The sequence below is a fragment of the Alosa pseudoharengus genome, unplaced genomic scaffold, assembly GCF_046254945.1.
Source record: "Alosa pseudoharengus isolate Yale_2024_CS ecotype anadromous, Long Island Sound unplaced genomic scaffold, YU_APseudo_1.1 YU_APseudo_1.1_scf_11, whole genome shotgun sequence".
In the NCBI taxonomy this organism is placed as follows: Eukaryota; Metazoa; Chordata; class Actinopteri; order Clupeiformes; family Clupeidae; genus Alosa; species Alosa pseudoharengus.
In genome coordinates, this window is record NW_027468576.1 from 23,816,046 (window position 1) to 23,831,597 (window position 15,552).

Sequence of the window (15,552 nt, forward strand, 5' to 3'; positions counted from 1 at the left end):
CAGCCCCATGCTGGGGCTCTGTAGCCCCCGAGGACCATATGGCAGTCTCAGGGCACCAGTTCACCTCGGCCTTCTTATCGGCCATGTTTGGGCTGGGCGAGTGGTGACGTGGACGAGCTGTGGCAGGTCTGTCCCGATCTCTCCGCTATATTAGCGTGACACCAATGGAGCTGATTGAAGGGACCACTGAGATAATTGTCAAGGCTTAAGTGACTTTAACGATCCGATAATCTTTGGGGGCTCTCTACATTTTGGAGCTGCTCTGCACGGTTGGTATGTCTTTAAAAAGCTCATCTCTTGTCTTCAGTGCAAGAGGTCACTTAGTTGCACCCAATGGCCAGGAGAGGGAGTCAGTATCCCATGGCATCACTATAGCATGCTGGGAGCCGCAGGGTAGTAGTTTTACATTATGTAGATTTTCTCTTCCTAGAGGAACAAAGACCTTTGTGCTGGACACAGAATATAGGCTATTGTGTGCCATATGTTTACAGTGTCTCTGGTTTGCATTATGTTTGGTGTACTTGTGTGTTGTCTCTCTCTCCGTCTGTTTGTCCTCTGTAGTCGTGTCGCTGTTTAATTGTTATGTTGTTTAATGTAGTGTTTTGTGTCCAAAGTATGTTGTTGGTTAGTCATTCGCCATCCTTGACCACACACAGATGCATGCATACATAAGTATTTCGGTTTCATGTGTCTTGTGTCTGTGTAGTAGTGGCAGTGTCCCCTTTTCCCAGCTCACACTGAATTCAGAACTTCAGGCTTTGTGTTCCTCCTCTACTCTAACCCAGGAAAATGAAAATGGTGGATATTGTAGCACAGAAAATGCCATCAGAGAGTGACGTGCATGTGGCCAGGAGCTTTCTCACGAAGATTTTGCGAAGTTCCATGAGGTAATGGCACCATAGAAACCAACACCAACCCTATACCTTCCCAACTTTGCCATCATCCAATCAGATCTGCTCGTCCATCATCCCATCTCTACCATCGTCTTGTGATGTCATTTCCCTTGGTCCAGTTGCCAGTTCTTTGCCCCAGTTATTCACTCTCCAGTTCCATCTTCTACCTGCCAACTTTCCATTTTAGTATCCTATAATAAATGGTTGTAACGTCTTCTTGTCTGGTTTTTGTCTTTGCTTTGACCAACAGTTTCAGTTGTTCCTTGTTTGTATAAACTAAGAAAATTGTTCAATGTGATATTCTTAGCTATAAGGACAAAATGTTTACAACATGGAGGTTGATGTCTGCCAGGTCAAGAGCAACATGTCTTCTGCTATTTCTTTTGAGAACACACTAAGTTACAGTATTCTTTTTTATTTTTTTCTCCCAACATGCATTGCAGAAAGAACCGCTTCAAAGGGTATGTTTTTAAATGCAAGACTGCGAGTGATTGCGATGTGATGAAACCTCTTGTGTGACCTTTTATGTTTTGGACTGTGCATGAAAGAGTGGCTCTTCTGTGGCTTGTGTAATATGTGTTTGAATTGGCAGCTCCTTAAGGAAGCCTTTGTCAGGTGTTTAGGGAATATTATCCTCCGCTCGCTGTCGCATGTGCCATTTGCTGTGGTTGATCTGGTGTGATGTCCTTGTGTGTTTTCTCAAGTGGACTGTCACAAGCAGCTGTGTAGAGGAGGTGCATTTCAACAAAGCAGTAGTTCACTAAATCTAACACTTCTTTCTTTTTCATTTCCTTTTCTTTTCTCCCAATCCTGCAGGAGGAATGAACCTGTAAGCAGGCCTCACTCCTGGCACTCAACCAAGTTCAACGAGGGCCAATCGGAGACGTCCAAAGCACAGTCAACAGCCTCGCCAGTCTGGCAAACAAGATATGATGCAAGGTGACTCATGATTTAGTGGAGTAATCTTCAGTTTTACTTTTAAGCTGCCAAATTGGCCCGTGTTAAGTAAGAAAAAGTCAGGTCATCATCCTGCTTGCAGCTTATCTTGAAAAATTATATTTGTACTTAAATCATAGCAATAATAATAATCATAGGATGCTTATTTTAATTAACAATGCAGCATCTAAGATACAATGTCAGCCATGTCAAAGTCATGAGTACCTCTGCAAGTATTTGTCAATGTTGATTTAATCTTTAACACAGAAAACAATGAAAGAGCATCACCTAGTGAATCTCTTTGGAACTGTTTCCTTTGTTCCTGTATGAATATTTTTGACCTATAACAACCACAAATTTTGAGGCAAATTAAACTTTAAAATCAGGATATACAGTGTGAGTTTATTAGTTTGCAGGGGAAAAAAGCCACCATTAGAGTCCTAATCGATCGAACTCACTTAAACAGCAAACTGCCACATAGGTCTATTTAACCCCTTTTCCCTTCCTGCCTTCTCTATAGTTCATCCTCAACGGATCTCTCATCTGGCTGGGACCAGACAAACCTGCGCCGAGTGTCTGACCAGTTCAGTTCTCTGGGCAGCATGGACAGCCTAGAGCACGCGCCCCACCCTTACCCACCTGGGCGTCTGTCTCCAGGGAAGTCCAACAACAACAGCGTGGAGCACCTCGGAGGCGGCAAACGTGACTCAGCATACAGCTCTTTTTCCACGAGCTCTGGCACACCAGATTATACCCTTTCTAACAGTAACGCAGCCTCCACTGAAAACATGCTTTATAAGGTCAACCAGTGGGACTCGGGCAGTAGGCACACCAATGGAAGGCATAGTGTTGGTGAAGGGGTGCGGCAGGATGAGCGTCCAGGCTACCTACAGTTGCCCTTGGGCACGGGAAGTGGCGAGCCGCCCAGGACTGAGGAACAGTCAGGCTCCCGGCACTCAAGCTCGAGTCGAACCAACTTTGGACCTGTGTGGCACGTGCCAGACAAGAGGAAGACGTCAGCCCCTTCCCCTCCGCCACCTCCACCCCCAACCCGCAGCGATAGCTTTGCTGTGACCAAGGTCCACGAGAAAGGAATGGTGATCGCTTACCCAGAAGCCCCGGGGGCTCATGCACAATTGAAGTCTCAAGGCAAAGGGTTAGACTATCAAGGTAGCGAGAGGGGCTCGGAGGCTCGCCGTAGTTATATTCCAAGTAAAAATGACATTGTCAGTCCCTACATTTCAGGAGAGGCCTACAGCCAGCCGCAGTTGAACTCCAACAAGACATACTCTTTCTCCAGCACTGACGTACGAGTTGGTCTCCCGCCTGCTTATTCCCACACGCCCTACCATCAACGACAGTACAGTGATGAGAGCACTTTACATGCCCAGGCCAGGGCTGTGTCAGCACCCAGAACTAAGAACATCAGTGGTTACTACAGCAGCATGCAAGAGCTGCCCACCAACAACCACTCTCAGATCTACAACCAGAACCAAGGAAAGACACCAAGCACTTCTTTATCCTCAAATGCCATCGATCAGAACGCAGACAGCGGAGGCCACAGCCGGTACTACTGTGTTACTTCTAGACAGCCACAGTCAGTATCCCAGGCCTCCATAGCAAAGATGGAAGACTGGAAGGCTGGTTCTAGTCCAGAGATGGCACAAGGTGGAGGGGAGAGGAATTCTGTCAGTGCTCAAGGGGGGGTTAGTAAACCCAAGTATCCTCCAACTCAGGTACTACAGTACAACCTAAACAGTAATGGACAGTGCAAGCAAGGGGAGAACCAGTACTCTGCTATCAGCCCTGCTAGTTCACTGGAAGTATCAAAGGTAACACTAAATGTTGAGCACAGGTCAATTCAGAGAAGGAACAGCGGGCCCATTTCAGAGCCATACTACATGAGCTATCCGCCGAGTAAGCAAACTGAACAGAGGAGGACTTCTGGCCCTCCAGCGGCAAAGGAGCCTGCCCAGGAGCAGATTAAGATATGCCCACAGAAAACGCCCATGCTGCACTCCCTTTCCAAAGCAAACTCTGAGCAGGAAGGTGGAGCCCCAGGCAGTGGAGCTGAAGGATCAAAGGAAGTTGTGGAGATTGTCAATGGCAAGCAGGTACGACGCGCTGATCGGTTCGCCACCACACTGCGCAATGAGATCCAGATGAAGAGGGCTCAGCTGCAGAAGAGCAGAAGCGCCGCTACCCTGAGTTCCACCGAGGAGGCCGAGGAGACGCCAGACGATTCGCCAACCTCAGCCGAAGGGTCCTTCACAAGCTCTTATAAAGACCATCTGAAGGAGGCACAGGCCCGGGTCTTGAAGGCCACCTCGTTCAGGAGGAGAGACTTGGAGCCGGTATTGCTTGAGCATCCTGAGCCCCAGCTGCCAGGTCCTCCCACCACAACAGCCATTAGTCGTAAAGAGGGAGCCTCCCTGCCCAGTGTCTCCGAAGTCCTGCAGACAAAACCTGCGTCCGCTGGCGGCCAGGTGTCCCGCATCGGGTCGCGGAAGCGCATTCCTGCAGACAAGAAGGTGCGATCGTTCTCCGAGCCGGACAAGATTCACGAGGTCGGAGTTGATGAGGACCCCCCATGCCCCCCAGACAGTGCTGTGTCCTCAGCAGGGCGGCGCAAGCTCTACGAAGCCACAGGAAAGCCAGCCTTTCCCAAACCACTTCCTAAGCAGCCACAGCAACATGCCTCCGATGACCGCAGGGTGACCAGGCCTGGTGGTGGAATGCCACAGCCAGGGCAGACCGAGGATGTCACGGAGAGAAAGCGTTCTGGAACTCCTCCGCAGGGCAGTTCCATGGAGGGCCAAGATGGCCTCAGCTCAGTGCAGGGGCTGGAGAACCAGAGGTTGGGCACGTTTGCAGAATATGAGGCCACATGGAACATCCAGAGGAAACCCCCGGAGTCAAAGCCCACGGGAAGGTATCACTCTGCAGATAACATCTTGGACCCAGCTGTGGAGGAGAGAAGTAAACCACCATGTGTTCACGAGAGGTCCAGGTCCTCCCCCTCTGCTGACTTCTATGGCCAGGTAAACTAGTGTTTTGTTTATGCTGGACTAGTTTAACTTTAAATTCCACTCTTTACCTATAATTTAACACCCTGAAAGCTTTTGGTGTTGGTGGGGATTTACACTGCTCTTTTGAGACGCTAGGTCCCTCAAGATGAATGAGTAGCCATGCCTTGTTTAGACAGGTCGACACAGTGAGTAATAGGAGAATGAAAGAAGACGCTAAGTCAAACATTAATCCAGGTTTGCCTATAAAGACACACCCGCAGACGTAGTGAAGCATGCAGAAGGAACACTCCGCTGACAGAGCAGCAGTAAAACCTCTGAAGTGAAAGGCTGCAGACAACAATAGTCACGTCATGCAGACAAGGTTATTGCACTCAAGTCGAGGATGGGGTTGGTGTTCTAGTCTCAGGTAAACTCGACTGTTTAAGTGTTGTTCTGAAGAACCGCTCGTGTGCCCTTCATCCTCACAGAACATCCCTGTGCAAGGACGGAAATCAGCCGAGTACGCGCACACAGAGAGCAAGCTGTCCGAGCTACAGAGGTCTGGTACAAGGTAAGGAGTCAGTCTTGTACAAGTCTCAATGCAGTCTCAATGTCTGCTGAAAAAAGTTTCTTTTGTTGGCATTCATTTGGGAGGATTTAGTCTCACTATTGATATTGCACTGATAGTATCACAAAGCTGGTCTTGATTGTTTAATAATATTTAGTAGGCTTTTAGATCTTTGTTGTGGCATCCGTGTGGGTAGGCCCGAATGAGATTATGCTGGGGTCTAAGTAAAACCTAAATGGCTAATGCTAACAGCTTCTATTATGAGCCTTTGGTTTGAGAGAGAGAGGAATCCAACCCCGTGGGGCGCCTTGCATGCTCGAGATCATAGAGGAACAGACCACTCTTTATGGCCTGGGGTAGACGGTTGGCACGGCCACAACCCAGCTGTGACAACACAGGTCATCTGCACACTGACTGGGCTTTGTATGGAGACGGGTGGCTCTGAAGTGTGGGCTGCAGCGTGATACAAGAGGAAGTGTCTTATCAGCTCAACCAGGAATACCACAGAGACCGCGGCAGACCAGATCAATGTTATCAGTAGTTTTTTTCCACATTTAAGCCACTGCGTGTCCATTAGATAAATCTGGCACAAATCTGCTACAAAATTATATGTTTTAGCCTGTGTTATGGAAGGTATTCCTTCCTCATTCCTAGTTTTTAATTGCTGGAGCCCAGATTTGCTTTATGACATGTCCACACATCCCGAGAAAGGGTTTTTTGTTTGCCCCTCTGGCATCTTGGGGAGAATAAAAGTTGCCTGCAGCATATTTGCAATATGGCCCCTACTGAACATGTGCCCATGACACAGAAGAGCCATTTGATGCCAGCGTAGGGTGACCTAAATGCTTAATTCAATGAGAGTGCGGAGAACAGGGCCCTTTGAATATGACAACCATGCCTTTCCCTGTGAGCACTAGAAAAACGCCTTTGTGTGCACACCAGCAGCCCTGCTGCGGTTGAATAATACATTAGGACGGTACCAAGCAGCTGGACTCCAGTCCCAGCTTGATGCCATCCGTCTCGAGCCACAGTGCCACAGTAATTATGCAGCAGCACACCCTTACCTTACCTCACCCCTATGTTTCTCTGCATGTGCTAATTAGTGTCTCTGCTACTTCAGCCTGAACTCGGTGGTCTGCAGTGACAGAGATGAGGGATTTGCTACTTAGAGTGTGGCTAGTCGGGATGCTACATTGATGACCCCCTAAGCTACACTATTTGGATGAATTGCGTCACTGAAAAGATTAAAGAGGCCACTGACAAATGCTTTTTAATGAGTCTTGATTACGTCATTTTTATTTAAACATTTCGGAGAACTTCAGAGAACCCCCCCCCCACACACACACACACACACATACAGTTGGTGCAGTGGGCATTGTAGGTGTGAACAGGTTTGTCACTGTATGCTCTCTGGGTGGAGGCTGTGTGATGGTCATGTGGAGCCTGTTTGCTGACCTGTCATGTGATCGGCAGGAACCAATGAGTGTAATCCCTACGCAAACACATGACATCATGCTGCTTTGGGGCACACAATAATGGCCTAATTTAGGTGCTGTTATTCAGTGGCTTATCACTCTCCACCAACCTCTCACCTAATGACCTGAAGGCAACAATCAGAGCTCGCCCTGAGAGGGGGCTGCAGTGCGGTAATCAGTCTGTCTGTCTCCATCCATCCACAACTTGAATTGTCTTATCTTTACTAGGAAACGGTAGTGTTTCAGTTAGTCAAGGGATCCCTTCACTGGCAAAACAAATATGTAAACCAATTTTTTTTTTTAAAATTCAAAAAATTATTTGGGTTACCTGTTCTAGTTTCAAACACTATGCTAGCTGTATACAGCCTTTGTGCACCAACAGGCACATACCACTAGCCCTGACCCTCAGTTATCCATCACCTAATTCTGACCATACTGTAACTTAACCCTAACCCCCCTCGTACAACCCCCAGCCCTCACTAGCGCTAAATCCCTAACCCGAAATGGAAGTCTTTTTGCTCATTGTCAGCAGAAGGCAGACAAAATGGGCTATCCTCATGCAACCCCCAGCCCTTAACAAGCATTAAATCCTAACCCTAAATGTAAGTCTTTTCGTCAGTGTCAGTAGAAGACAGACAAAATGACCTATCTGGCTCTCCCCCTTAACAAACATTAAAAAGTGATAAAACGGAGAGCCCTGTAAACTTTTTTTTTCACCTCTAAAAAGCCAGATTCCTTTTGTGTCAGTTTTGAAGTAAAAGCCACAGTTTAAAGCCTCAGATTTTTAAAGGTTTGTCCCTTCTGTCTCCCAGGCTCTCTGTTTATGTTTCCACAGGGTGACTGCAAGGGATGGTTCTCTTTAATAACCATGTTGTGTGCAAATCCCTGCATCCATCACGTTAAGCTTTTAAATTGCACCCTATCAAGTGATCAAGTCCTGACTACTGCTTGTGTTAAAGATGTTCCAAAGTGCCAGTTTACTGCTGAAATTGCACATCCCCCCTTCGCTGCTCTAAGTCACTCAGTGAAAATGGAGTGAAAAATCAAGCGCTGTCGGTGTAGCGACTTTTGATTGACCCTGTTATTGTTCACTGCCAAGTACATTTCACCAGTAGTGAGTGAGGCTCAACAAGTTTTTCCTGTATCTTTTCAGGAAAGGTCTCTTGTGTTAAACCCCCTCCACCCTCCATGGAGTGCAACCCATGGCAAGGTGTAAAGTATCCATTCTGAGGTAGCTCTGTTGACCGAGGCACCCTGTATGACTCGATTAATTTGCATCACAAAGGGAGTGTGTGGTGGTTGTTAGACCAAAGTGTGTCAGGTGAGCTTGCCTGGACCCCACCCAGATGTGTCGTGGATATCTGGGGAAAACAGATCCTGGTAGCGCCTGTCAGTGCACATCCAGGAGAGTACAGGCTTCCCTGCTCCACACTGTCACATTATGAGACTACCAGGACATAATCTTGGCTATCGGTAAGTCCTGATATCGAACCACAAAAACATTTTGATGAAGTGTCAGTTGTTGGCTTATGGTGGTTCCCCTTCAGGGTTCCAGATTTCTTATTTTAGGGACATTATTTAACATTATGCACCCCCTATCAGGACGATTAAGAATGATTGCTAACTTTTTGTGTAATTGCTTGACTTTTAAGAGCTCTGGGTACATAAGTGCCTTAGTTGTGAATGATTTACTCCATAGAAATACCACCATGACGTTGGTTCAGTCTCTTACTCCACTGTAATTACATCTTAGCCCTTGTGTAATAAATCGGCTGGGGATGACAGAATTAGGAGGTGATGAATGAGTGCACAATGGAACAGTTGTCTTGTCTCAGTCAGCTGTCATCATATTGGGGATTCTACGATTCTCCAGGCCTGGCTCTTTTGTGTTTGTCGAGGTTTAATTTTCAGCACTCTTTTTGTGTAACTGGAAGCACACAGTCATTCGTATACATTTGAGCAAGTTTATAGACATATAAGCATGCATTTAGACCCTTGATAGCTTTAAATGATACCACCCTGAAGGGCAGGTAATTCTAGTACAATATGTGCCCTGGAAAAGGCAGATTTGGGGCAGGGTCGACCACAATCTCACAGCCGATACAGCCAGGGTAAGTAATGTAAGAATCATTGTGAAAAGTTGGTGACATTTTCCCATGTGAGCTACAACCAACCTGTTAGTCTTTCATGAACAGTCTCTGTCTGCCACTTTAGCTGAACTTTATTTTTGAAGAGACAACTGCTGCATGGCATTGCATTTGCAGTCATCAACATGGCTTGCCTTTTATGTCTTAATTGTGTCTTAGCACATCTTACGCCTGCAGTGAATTTTTAATCTACTCTTATATTTTGTAGTGTGGATTTCCTGTTTCTTGTTAGAGAGGGACCAAAAATTCAGACCATGTTTTTCTTTCTCCCCGAGTAACCTATTGAGACACAGATGGAATCCAGTCCAGACAGCACAACTTAATAACCTATGCTTTGGGACTAGAGTTAAAGGAAGAAGAATGGACTGATTTGTTGGGTTGGATTCTACGAGGCCAGACTTGGATCCTTATAGTATTGAACCAGAGCTCATCATACTGAAAGTATGTCCACATCAATAAACAGTCCTGCTGACAGACCTTGGCCCAGTGTGGTGGGATTTTAAAGGTTTATAGACAGGGTCTCAGATCTTGTGTAGAGCAACAACAAAAAAACCTCAAAGAGTCCAGCGTATCCATAAATCAGTTCTACAATCTGTTACTTCAGCTTAAAAGAAAATGAGTTGCTACAAAAGATTGATGGTCAGTAGAGAGGAGGAATGAGGAATGTTTTTTATAAGATGCAACAATTTTGTTATCCATCCAGCTGGCCAAGGTAAGAGTAGCAGTAAACCTGTTATGGTGCACATTTGGATGATACATACAATACAAACATGCATAGGAGATGGCAAAGCACTTAAAATGGTCAGAAGTATTTGGGCATAATCTTTAGATGTTAAATATGGATATTGTGATTGAACTATGCTGACTAGATAAAAATTATATAGCATTGTATTACATTTTCCCAAAGCATTCGGTGCAATCCTATTCAAGCTGCTCCTTCAATAAGTTAACTTTTTGCATTTGCTTGGTAAACCATGTGCAGTGAATCGTTTTCATCAGGCAGTAGGTTTAAGAGTGTACCTCAGTTTTGTTATTTGGGCCTATTAATGTATTTCAATATACTATATGTATATTCAGAACTTAAAAGTGCATGGGACTGTCCCTTAATTTCGTGTTTGTGAAGAGGTCTAATACCACCAATTGATCGATTTATCACTAGTGGCAATGATTTGGATTAGGTGCTGATATGACGTTGAAGAGAAGAATATAGTGCATTACTACCTAGACTCATATTAAGGCCCGGGTTCCTACCAGATGCAGACTGGTAATAACGGTGTTGGCCGGGCACTGCGACCGCACTGCGTCTGATTACAGACTGCTGACACAGTGGCGGAGCTGCACGCCTCAGCCCGCTCGCAGACACCACGTGGGTTTGCACCGCCGCAAGCTGCCATGCACTGTACCTCTCTCCTCTTTGGCATGGCGTTCACTCCTCCGCTCCTCGCCCCACCCAAAAAGCTACCATCACTCGGCAGCACCAGCCCTGACTCCCCATATCCAATGGCATTCGGAAAATGAAAAAGTAGCCTACTTAAGTCTTGTGTGCCGTGTCAAATACCTGAATGACATATTCTGAAGATGTTGTTTGTCTTTGTTGGCGGTAAGAGACAGCATGTATTGTCTGTCTGTGTGTCATTTCCTTTCTCATTCTCCCATTTTTCCTTTTCCTGCCTCTTTCCTTCCTCTTCCAACACACATTTCCCCCTTTGCTTTTCTTTTCATCTTCACTCAGCCTGGAGCGCAGCCAATGGTTCTTTGTGCCTGACAGGTACTGTGTATGTGTGTGTGTGTGTGTGTGTGTGTGTGTGTAAGGGCATAATTTAATTCTTATTGGAAACACCGGGGCTGTTTTTCTCTTTCTCTGTCTCTTTATGCTTGCTGTCCGCTTTTCAAAAAATGTGGCCCTGCTTACTGCTGTTACTGCAGCATCACAGAGCTTTCAGGCCCAAGCCGCTCTCACAAAATAGATGCGTAGGAGAGCCTCCTCTTTTCAGTGCCACTGCTGCAAGTGTGCAGGATGTCCTGGGGAATATTTTGGGAAACAGGCCTCTTAATGACCATTGTGGGTTTTTTTGTTTTTTAGACAAGCAGCTGATTTGTCCCCTTCTCACCACCACCATTCATACATTTTGTGTTGTCATTGACAGTCCTCGGACTCCAAATATGTGATGAAAAATCAAGAACCCTTTCTTTAAAAACCACACACACACACACACACACACACACACACACACACACACACACACACACACACACAAAGTGGTTGTCCGTTCCCCTAGAGCCTGCCGAGGCTGTGGGAACACAAATATGCCGTCTGCTGCGGTCGCAAGGCTGGACATCAGCAGCCAGGCACACACACAGGCCGAGATGTGGGATAAATGTCCTCTCCTATCGTTTTACACCAGACACAGTGGAGCTTTGTGTGCCGCGTGCACTCTGATGAAGAGTTGTACTCTAGGCAGGCCCAGAGAAAAGGAAGGCTTGTTTGTAGCAGCCCTCAGATGTCGCATGGTCCTCAGCTCAATGGCTAACATATCTTAGAAATGTGCTTCGAAATCTGCACTAGTCAGCACTTGGGAGAAAGTGTGTGTGTGTGCGCGAGTGAGTGATAACCCTACAGTGATGTTCTATTTCTTGTCTCAGGTTGTCTGACAGAGGACCTAGCGAGTTGCGCGTAAAACCGAAGCCTGTAGAACCCGACCAGTTCCCAGACCTGCCCCCTCCTCCTCTACCACCTCTTCCACCTCCTCCTCCCCCAGCACCTTTGGAGAACCTCGACTCCCCAGCGTGGGACGCCCCTCTCCCTCCTCCCCCTAGTCCTCCTCCAGCCACGCTCCTCCTCGACCCAGTCGACCCTGCTCCACCTCACCTGCACCTGCACCCGCAACCCTATCCCCAAACCCTCTGGAAGAGACAAGTGCTGCCCCGCCCGGACAGGTACCAGCATCCAGACACCGCACCCTCCCTCCCCGACCCACACCCTATCCCCCTCCCCTTTTCCGGCTTTCAGGGCGGAGTCCTGCATTTCCACTCCCCCAACACCGAAGCTGACCCCGCCCTCTGTCCACACAGGGATCTGGAGATACTGAAGAAGGAGGAAGAGGAGGAGGAGGAGAAGAAGAAGAAGGAGGAGGAGGCGGAGAAGAAAGAGGAGGAGGAAAAGGTGGAGCTGAAGCCGGAGCCTGCGCTGCCCCCGCCCCCGCAGCAGCCCTCGCACGGGGCCCCGGCGCTGGCCAAGCCCACCATGGAGGGCCAGCGCTCACCCTCGCCCCAGTTCTCTCCCCAGAGGCTGACCGACAAGCCCCCCGTCTCCCTGCAGGATGAAGCCCCTGAAAGGTAAGAGCTGGGCTCCGCCCGACCCCGACCCCCCCCCCCCCCCCCCAACACGTCGCCCGGTTGTTGGTTGTTGCCCGGTCCTGTCTGTGACCGGCATCTTTTTCTGTCTGTGCTGTCTGCTCGAGCTTCTCACATTATGTGAATTTTCCTCGTTCCTCTTTCCTCTCACTCACTCACTCTCTCTGACCCCTCTCTCTCTCTCCCTCTCTTTGTATCGCCCTCTCTCTCTCTCTTTCTCCCTCTCTCTCTCTCTCTCTGTCCGCACATCCTGCAGAAGTGCAACAGCAGCAGTGGAGTTTTCCACTTCTAAAACCACACAGCTGGGTTGCTGTTTTTTTTTCTTTTCTTTTTCTTTTTTCCCCTCCTGCTGCTGGAGTCTTAAATTTATCACTGGAAAGAGTCTGTCTCTCCAGCCCAGTAATTTAATGACGGCGCTCCACCATGTCTGTCCTTATTGTATTCATACACATACAAGAGGCTTATTGATAGCCCTCCGCACTGTAAGCGGCATGCTTGTGTGTGTGTGTGTGTGTGTGTATGTATGTGTATGTGTGACTGTCTTTCTGTATGTATGATCTATTCATGAAGCATGTTTAAGGCAGCCATGGACAGTTCATGTTTCAAGTTTCTAGTCTTAAATTGTCATCGTAGAGTGCTGTGGGTTTTTCTTTTTTGTGTTCTCTTTTTCCCTCTCCTCCTCTCACTTTGCACACTGGGTCTCAGGGAAGGGCTGCTTTAGAGATTTGTACAGTGCAGCATTCCGGCCGCGGTGGAGCCAACACACAGGGAGGAGTCCGGCAGCCTTGGCGTGCCAGGACGTTGGGCATGGGAAAATGGAGAGAGAGAGAGAGAGAGAAAGAAAGATAGATAGAGAGAGGGAAGGAAAAAAAGCGAGGAGAGCGCCTTAATGTCATCATGTCATATGACTCTTAATCAGTTTCTCCGTATGGATGGGCTCTCCCCGCTGACTGTACTGTGCGTCTGCCTCTGAAGAGTCTGCTGGGGAATTGGCTCCTCAGCCATTCCTAACTGACACATTTAATGCTGTGGTCTGTGCCGCGTCCTAGGCTGACCTTTGCAAAGGAATTATTTTATTTTGCATTATTATTGGCTCATTTTACAGCCCTTTTCCTGGGTGGTTGTTTTCGTTTTTTTTTTTTTTTTTTTTTTTTTTTAAATGGGTGGATGTATGGTGAGCTTAAAGCTCAGTGCTTATGTTTGTGTGTCCTTTTGGCTGCTTTGATGACAGGATGGAGAGGGTGAGTGAGAACAACAGCGCTGCCAGAAAAGTGCCCATCAAGATCGTCCATGCCGAGAGCGACACGGAGAAGGAGAGCAGGCAGTACCTCCACCCTCACAACGTAGCTGGTGGTGGTGGTGGTGTGGCCAGCGGGACAGGCAGAGAGGCCCCTCAAGCTCCCTTGGGCCCTGGAGCCACTCACCTGACCAGCCTGTCTGGCCCCGAGCAGTCGTACTCCGTCTTCAGTGCCTACTCACGACAGCAGAGGGACCACGGCCCAGAGCCCAGGTCTGCCGCCGACATGGGGGTCCAGAGGGAGCCGTCTGAGCCCAGGAGAGACCCGCACAAGGGCCCCCAGGCCGAGCACAGGCCCTCGGAGGCCCCAGCAGCACCGCCGACAGATGCCCCCCACCACGCCCCTCACCCCAGCAGCAACGGGGTCCCAGCAATGTCCATCAGCACCCGGCTGCGGTCAGCGGAGGACGAGAAGAGGGATGAGCTGGCGAGGGACATCATCGACAAGGACAAGTCCCTGGCTGACATCCTGGACCAGAGCAAGATGAAGACCACTATGGACCTGATGGAGGGGCTCTTCCCCCAGGGCGACCAGCTGCTGGAGGGGGCCCACCAGCGGAGGAAGGTGGCCCCCAAGCAGGCCTCGCCCCGGAGCTTGGAGGAAAGGTGGGCAAGCTTCTACTCTACACCGTACTACTGGGCAGTTTGGGCAACATCAAATTCACAATGCTAAAACATCGGATGGATTTAGATTGCTGCTTTAGCCTTTTTAATAGCTGATTATACAGTCAGATTTTGATACTGAAGATGGATCAAGATTGACATTGTCTTGTTTTTTTTAGAACTATTTTATATTCATAATCAGTCCACCTGTATTTATGCCAGAAACTTTGATGGTGGGTTCGAATGGAGGGGTCAATTTATCAAAAGGCTCTGAAGGTCTAGTTTAGTTTTTTGGTATTGTGTTTTTCCTTGAATGAATTATATCACTCCTTGATTTCCTTTGGCTGTTGAGTATGCTATATGGAATGTGAATGGTGTATCAATCAGGACTGAGGCAGTTGGACAACTGAGGCCACCTGCTGGCAGAATCAAGAAATGCGCATTGACTAAATGCATTCTCTTTTAGTCACGTTTTCTTTGCTAGAAGTCGTTTAAAAATGTTTACTTGAACAGTTTTGTATTGTGTCTGATAGTCATAACATAACCTCTGTTGGTAGAGTTCAGTGCCCTTGTATCTGTTGCCTCTTTTGCCTGACCACTCTTTGGTCTTGTTTACTTCAGGAAAGCGGAGGAGAGCACCATGGCAGGCGCCGTTGCCCTGGCGACCAGTTCCACCTACTACAGCACGTCCGCTCCCAAGGCAGAGCTCCTTATCAAGATGAAGGACATGCAGCAGGAAAGTGAAGAGCAGGAGGATTCAGAGGAGGAGCTTGACCACGAACTGGCCAATAAGAAGGTACTGGATACCAGTCACTGCTGTCACTCAAGTTGGGCCCGTGTTTGTTTCATTACTCGTTTAGTCATTCCCCTGTCATTCATCCACTGTTTGTCAACACTGAAGCTTTTGGAGTCTCACAGTGTTCTCTCTCACTCCCTCTCTCCACTCTTAGCTGACTGTGTCTGTGCTCCCCTCTCTCAACCCAAAACCCCCAGTTTCCATTTTCAACTCTCTTTTCCCCGTGTCCATTTAAGATCCTCTGTTTAATTCAGGTTTTGGTTAAAGGTGCTCTAAGCGATGCCACAGGTTTTTTAGGCTAAAACATTTTATGTCACTTACTGCAAACATCACCTAACCAACCGTTAGCTGTCTGTGTCCTGAATACACTGTAAAAAAACGCAATCTCTGTGGATGGCTCCAAAAACGGCAACAAAAACAACCTGGGCAAACCTAGCCCATAAAAACATAACAAACTGTTCCCGCAAATCATAGA

At 47.8% G+C, this 15,552-nt stretch overlaps 1 protein-coding gene across 3 annotated transcripts in view; it reads left to right on the forward strand.

Moving 5' to 3' along the window:
* The window catches only part of shroom2a (shroom family member 2a), a 45,518-nt gene that overhangs the window by 27,569 nt on the left and 2,397 nt on the right, over nucleotides 1–15,552 (forward strand). For 2 of the 3 annotated variants that reach the window (XM_076278495.1, XM_076278497.1), the window contains 6 exons: nucleotides 1,710–1,832; nucleotides 2,350–4,870; nucleotides 5,326–5,408; nucleotides 11,671–12,363; nucleotides 13,613–14,284; nucleotides 14,903–15,077. In XM_076278495.1, coding sequence (XP_076134610.1) covers nucleotides 1,710–1,832; nucleotides 2,350–4,870; nucleotides 5,326–5,408; nucleotides 11,671–12,363; nucleotides 13,613–14,284; nucleotides 14,903–15,077 — 4,267 coding nt within the window. The remainder of the gene's footprint in view (nucleotides 1–1,709; nucleotides 1,833–2,349; nucleotides 4,871–5,325; nucleotides 5,409–11,670; nucleotides 12,364–13,612; nucleotides 14,285–14,902; nucleotides 15,078–15,552) is intronic. The other variant, XM_076278496.1, reaches the window with a different exon arrangement.